The sequence below is a fragment of the Nanorana parkeri genome, unplaced genomic scaffold (assembly GCF_000935625.1).
Source record: "Nanorana parkeri isolate BGI_ZX_2015 unplaced genomic scaffold, ASM93562v1 scaffold5, whole genome shotgun sequence".
NCBI classification, from domain to species: Eukaryota; Metazoa; Chordata; class Amphibia; order Anura; family Dicroglossidae; genus Nanorana; species Nanorana parkeri.
In genome coordinates this window covers 4,668,193-4,674,372 of record NW_017306273.1, presented here as the reverse complement: position 1 = coordinate 4,674,372, position 6,180 = coordinate 4,668,193, and the positions used below count along the sequence as shown (strand labels likewise).

The 6,180-nt window shown below is 46.9% G+C and overlaps 1 protein-coding gene across 1 annotated transcript in view; it reads right to left on the bottom strand.

Moving 5' to 3' along the window:
- Positions 1–6,180, bottom strand: part of TTC34 (tetratricopeptide repeat domain 34) — a 36,894-nt gene that overhangs the window by 27,659 nt on the left and 3,055 nt on the right. The window contains exon 2 of the mRNA XM_018552291.1: positions 4,735–4,960. Coding sequence (XP_018407793.1) covers positions 4,735–4,960 — 226 coding nt within the window. The remainder of the gene's footprint in view (positions 1–4,734; positions 4,961–6,180) is intronic.

The window sequence follows — 6,180 nt, the reverse complement described above, 5'->3', positions numbered from 1 at the left end:
CCCCCCTTTAAAAGGCCCCCCCCCCCCCCGCATTACATCCATTTAATTGTGTCGGGGAATGGATTCCCACGCTCGGTTTTGGATGTCTATTCTGGATGAATAGATAAACATCATTTAAGAACAAAATAAGGGACTTCACGGGTACATGGCTCGGCTGATTCTCTTCTGCTAGGAGTTTGATTATAAAATCTGAGCTCCGGCTGACTTAAAGGTGAACTCCGGCCTTCCCTTCCATTGTACCGGCTCCTCTCCTGGGCTGAAATAGCTTCCCCTGATAGCACTGCACACTGCAAGCTTCTCACATTAGAAGCTGCAGCCAGTCACATAGACCTTGCCTTATTTGCTAGCTGGAGGACATCCAGCATCATCTAGTCCTGGAGTGGGCAACTCCAGCCCTCCGGCTGTGCTTTAACTTCAAATTCCAACTTGCCTCTGGTAATCATGCCCGTTATTGCCAGTCTTGCAATACTTCATGGGGCTTGTAGTTCCACAACAACTGGAGGGCCAGAGTTGCCGACCCCTGATCTAGCCCTTTCCTTCCCAGCCTGACTGTCCCAGGGCCCCCTTTCATTTATTGGATTTCAGTTCTTTCAATCATGGAGGCTCAGCATCACATGTTGGCATTACCTAGTGTGTTCTGCATGCAAATGTGGCCCACCTAGGAACACCCATTGCTCCAGACCCCAAGGGTGTTTTAAGATTTGCATAACTCCTCCCAAGAGCCAGCCCCCTGCTTGCCACAAGGCTAAAGGCTCTTGAAAGGAGTAGAGGCCAGCTGCTCCCACCAGTCACAATCTGCTTGCATTGCACAGGGACCCAGTGATGATGTCGCTGGGTCGAAAACAAGGTATACAGTATGTTGAAACTGAAATGTTTTATTTGACAATTGAATTAGCATATTGATGAGGAAACGGGAGGGGGAGGGTGGGGGAGCAACCAAGGAAGGCAAACTATAAGCAGATTACATTTCAGCTTTAAATTCCCGGGCAGAAATGTTTCGACACCTGAGCATTGGAAGCACATTAGGAAGTGCGGTGCTGCCACCTGCTGTTGGATGTGTGTATGACATCTCTCGTCAGTTCTAAAACTCGCTGCGGTCCATCCACAGTCATTGCAAAGCAGCCCCCCCACGCTGCGCACCATCCACCTCTCACCACTGTAATGAAGGGATCAATTGCACCATCCACATCGCAGATCCATCAAAAATATCTGCAGCCCGCCAGGGATATCAAACAGTGGAATCCAAATGAATGCCATATTTAAAGAGAACCTGTAATTCATTTTAAACTTTTACAAGTATTGTCTTAGAGCGGATTCTACAAGATCCCAGCTATTACCTGCATTAGCCAGAAAAGCTTTCGCTGTGTGCCTTCACTGACAGTGAATCTAAATCAGAGGGGAGCACAAAAGATAGTTTTCTAGGTAGCAAAGGCAATATAAAGTGACTTCTGGGAGTGTCAAACTACTCTCTGTGTTGGACCAGCTCTTCTGCCCCTCCCTTCACCTCCCTGTATAACCTTTTCTGTAGCAGCTGTGGGGAGCAGCGATAGGGGAATACTATAAAGTGTGAACTGAGTGACACCTCTGGATCTGCTGGGGCTACTGACATCACATCCAAGATGGCGGCACCCAGCAGCCTCAGGGTTTTTGCATGTCCACACAAAGTAGGTTTAAAAAAAGAACTCTGGGCAGAAATGTTATTAACCCTTGCAGTGCAGTGCTAGGATAAAAAAAAAAATTATACTTACCCGATCCTCCGAGCCGGCAGCTCTCCCTCCTCCACTGCAACAATGGTAGGTCCCTCAGCGTCCTCACGTCCTATACACTGTACTGGAGGTGATGACTCGAGAAATCTTAGACTGCTGCTGAGGAGGGGCAGAGATGCTCCCAGAACCGGTCTTGGAGGATCGGGTGAATATAACTTCTTTTTTTTTTACCCTAGGCAAAAAATGGGCAATTAACCCTTGCAGTGCGAGATTGCCCCAATGCAAGGGTTAAAAAGGAGAACTATGGGGTTAAGGCTTTTCCCCATAGTTCTCCTTAGGGTCACGGGAGGACACAAACTAGCGTCCTCCCGGCACCCTAGGCTCAGTATACCGCGAGCAGTAGCTTGCGGTATACTGAGACGCCGCAGCTGAAGCGGATCCCGACAATTGTGCCGGGATCCGCCCAGCTGCGTGACTGACAGCTGGCTCTGCCTATCTAGAGGCAGAGCCAGCTGTACCCGCCCCCTCCCGTTCCGCCAGTCAGCGCTGGCAGATCGGAGCAGGGAGAGGGGAATCCAGCCCCTCCTCCTGTCACGGCAGAGAGCCGTGACAGGATTTGTGTTCGCTCACCTCCCGATCTACTGAGCCGACCTGTGACAGTCTCATTGTCACAGGTCGGCTAGCACTATGAGGTGAGTGAAAAGCACTCATCTCATAGTTCTCCTTTAATAACATTTCTACCTCGAGTTTTTTAAATGCATAAAATGCTCATACAATGTTATAGGAAGATATTTGTTGAAATTAATGATTTGATAACAGGGTGCCATCGTGGCATTTTATATGGATTTTATGTATTTATGTTTCCAAGAATCTGCGAAAAGGTAAGGGCAAGGGCAAAGTGCGTGCAAATAGAGGTTCCAGGCTAAAACCTTAATTTGCAGTGCAGAGAATGATCAGCAAATGCATGGCGAATGTGAGCGTAGACATTTGTTAGCAGGTAGACACAGAAACAGCGAGCCATATTCAGAGGAATATACAGATGTCGGCAAAAATTGGCGAATATCCTTTGATTGGACAAATGTCTGACCTGCTAATGTGCTTATAAATGTGACGAGTCTTTCACAGCGAAAGCCCAGCATGAAAGAGGCAATTGATTGGTGAATCAATCATGGGCCGAGTTATAATATTAAACTATCTCTGAGCCAGTTACATTTTAGGAAAGGTACAATGTCGCCATCTGCTGCTCACAGAGGGACTTGCAGCCCATACCTGGTTCCCGTCGTATATGAAGCCCTTTTTCAGCTGCAGCAGAGCTAATCTGGCAAGAACAGGGGACCTCTGAGAGCTGCTGTTGAGGGCCAAAGAGAGCATCTTATGGGCTTCTTCTATGCGGTCCATCTGATAGAGAGCATCGGTACATAGGATGCGGCACAGGTCGTCCGTGGGGTCCAGCATCATCAGGAGCATGGCCAGCTGGTGGACACCCGAAACATCACTAAACAAGAAGGTAAATGATGGACTTTAGTACAAGTAATCTGCAGTAAACATGGTCAACCTTAAGCTACCCACCTATCACCAGCAAACCTTAAAGTGTATGTATAGTCAAAGCTGTTTGGATACCGTAGGGAACGGCTAAAACCGCTAACAATTTATTTTTTTGCTGCTGGTTTACTATTGAGGACATTTTTCTTCACTTCCTCTCCCAAAGAGGCAACAGGAAGTTAGTTGGGGGAACTTCCCTTCTTAGACAGTCATTCCCATTGGAAGATTTCCCCTTACTTCTTGTTCTGGAGACGACTCTAACATTTTGGTGTTCCCCTCACTTTCTTTCTTGACAATGGTCATCAGCAGGTGTATACTGGTCTATTAAAGCACTGGAGGATGCTCCAGTGGGCCCCGAGTACATAGGGAAAACATTGTTTACATGATATAAAAACGATATGTCACTTATCAGTTTTAATGATGTTTCCGCCCTACAAATACAGCGGTTCATGCGGTAGTTGGCAGATCGCTATGTTGTCAGTTACGGAGTCTGACCGGCCCTCTGACTGCAGCCCGCTCATCTTCATGATGCTGCTGATAGGGCATTCGGAGAATGAGCAGTGGGCCTTCCTTCTCCCTTTAATGGTGGACCCCATATACCGTATTTTGTGATATGGGAAGAAATGAAAGTATCCAGAAGAAATTGCCACAAACACATGAAGAGCAAGCAAAGCCCACACAGACTTTTGGTGTCCTTGGTAGGGATTGGATCCAGGATCTCAGAGCTGCACCAGGAAGTGATTGAAAATTTGCTCGGGGAGGGGGGAATCCAGCCCCCTCCCCTGTCATGGCTCTCCTGCCGTGACAGGATCGAGAAGTGAGTGAACGCCGGTATGTGTTCGCTCACCTCCCGATCTACTGAGCCGACCTGTGACAGTCTCATTGTCACAGGTCGGCTAGCACTATGAGGTGAGTGAAAAGCACTCATCTCATAGTTCTCCTTTAATAACATTTCTACCTCGAGTTTTTTAAATGCATAAAATGCTCATACAATGTTATAGGAAGATATTTGTTGAAATTAATGATTTGATAACAGGGTGCCATCGTGGCATTTTATATGGATTTTATGTATTTATGTTTCCAAGAATCTGCGAAAAGGTAAGGGCAAGGGCAAAGTGCGTGCAAATAGAGGTTCCAGGCTAAAACCTTAATTTGCAGTGCAGAGAATGATCAGCAAATGCATGGCGAATGTGAGCGTAGACATTTGTTAGCAGGTAGACACAGAAACAGCGAGCCATATTCAGAGGAATATACAGATGTCGGCAAAAATTGGCGAATATCCTTTGATTGGACAAATGTCTGACCTGCTAATGTGCTTATAAATGTGACGAGTCTTTCACAGCGAAAGCCCAGCATGAAAGAGGCAATTGATTGGTGAATCAATCATGGGCCGAGTTATAATATTAAACTATCTCTGAGCCAGTTACATTTTAGGAAAGGTACAATGTCGCCATCTGCTGCTCACAGAGGGACTTGCAGCCCATACCTGGTTCCCGTCGTATATGAAGCCCTTTTTCAGCTGCAGCAGAGCTAATCTGGCAAGAACAGGGGACCTCTGAGAGCTGCTGTTGAGGGCCAAAGAGAGCATCTTATGGGCTTCTTCTATGCGGTCCATCTGATAGAGAGCATCGGTACATAGGATGCGGCACAGGTCGTCCGTGGGGTCCAGCATCATCAGGAGCATGGCCAGCTGGTGGACACCCGAAACATCACTAAACAAGAAGGTAAATGATGGACTTTAGTACAAGTAATCTGCAGTAAACATGGTCAACCTTAAGCTACCCACCTATCACCAGCAAACCTTAAAGTGTATGTATAGTCAAAGCTGTTTGGATACCGTAGGGAACGGCTAAAACCGCTAACAATTTATTTTTTTGCTGCTGGTTTACTATTGAGGACATTTTTCTTCACTTCCTCTCCCAAAGAGGCAACAGGAAGTTAGTTGGGGGAACTTCCCTTCTTAGACAGTCATTCCCATTGGAAGATTTCCCCTTACTTCTTGTTCTGGAGACGACTCTAACATTTTGGTGTTCCCCTCACTTTCTTTCTTGACAATGGTCATCAGCAGGTGTATACTGGTCTATTAAAGCACTGGAGGATGCTCCAGTGGGCCCCGAGTACATAGGGAAAACATTGTTTACATGATATAAAAACGATATGTCACTTATCAGTTTTAATGATGTTTCCGCCCTACAAATACAGCGGTTCATGCGGTAGTTGGCAGATCGCTATGTTGTCAGTTACGGAGTCTGACCGGCCCTCTGACTGCAGCCCGCTCATCTTCATGATGCTGCTGATAGGGCATTCGGAGAATGAGCAGTGGGCCTTCCTTCTCCCTTTAATGGTGGACCCCATATACCGTATTTTGTGATATGGGAAGAAATGAAAGTATCCAGAAGAAATTGCCACAAACACATGAAGAGCAAGCAAAGCCCACACAGACTTTTGGTGTCCTTGGTAGGGATTGGATCCAGGATCTCAGAGCTGCACCAGGAAGTGATTGAAAATTTGCCAAATAGGGACACCTGTCTTGGTGAAATTTCCTTCATCTTTCTGCCATTTCAGGAACTGAGAAGAAATCTATGTTATGTTCATTAAATGTCATATTGTTTCCTATATCTACCAGAACTGGAGGGATGATCTTGTGGAGATGACTAGTTAGTTGACCACTCTCATTTTCTAACCAGATGAATGATGGTTACCATGGGCCCGGCGTCGGGGCAACAGGGAGCAGAGGGGCAGCAGGGGTGTGGAATTCCTATCTCCCGACGGCTGGGACATGCAGTTCCGGGCCCCGGGCGGGTAGTTGTTTTCTACATTTAGCACTGCTTTGGGCAGCAGGGCTAAATGTACAGCGGGGAAGCCGCCGTTTGTTTTGTACAAGTGATCTCGGCAATGTTGCCGAGATCACTTGTATGCAGCCTGCACACAA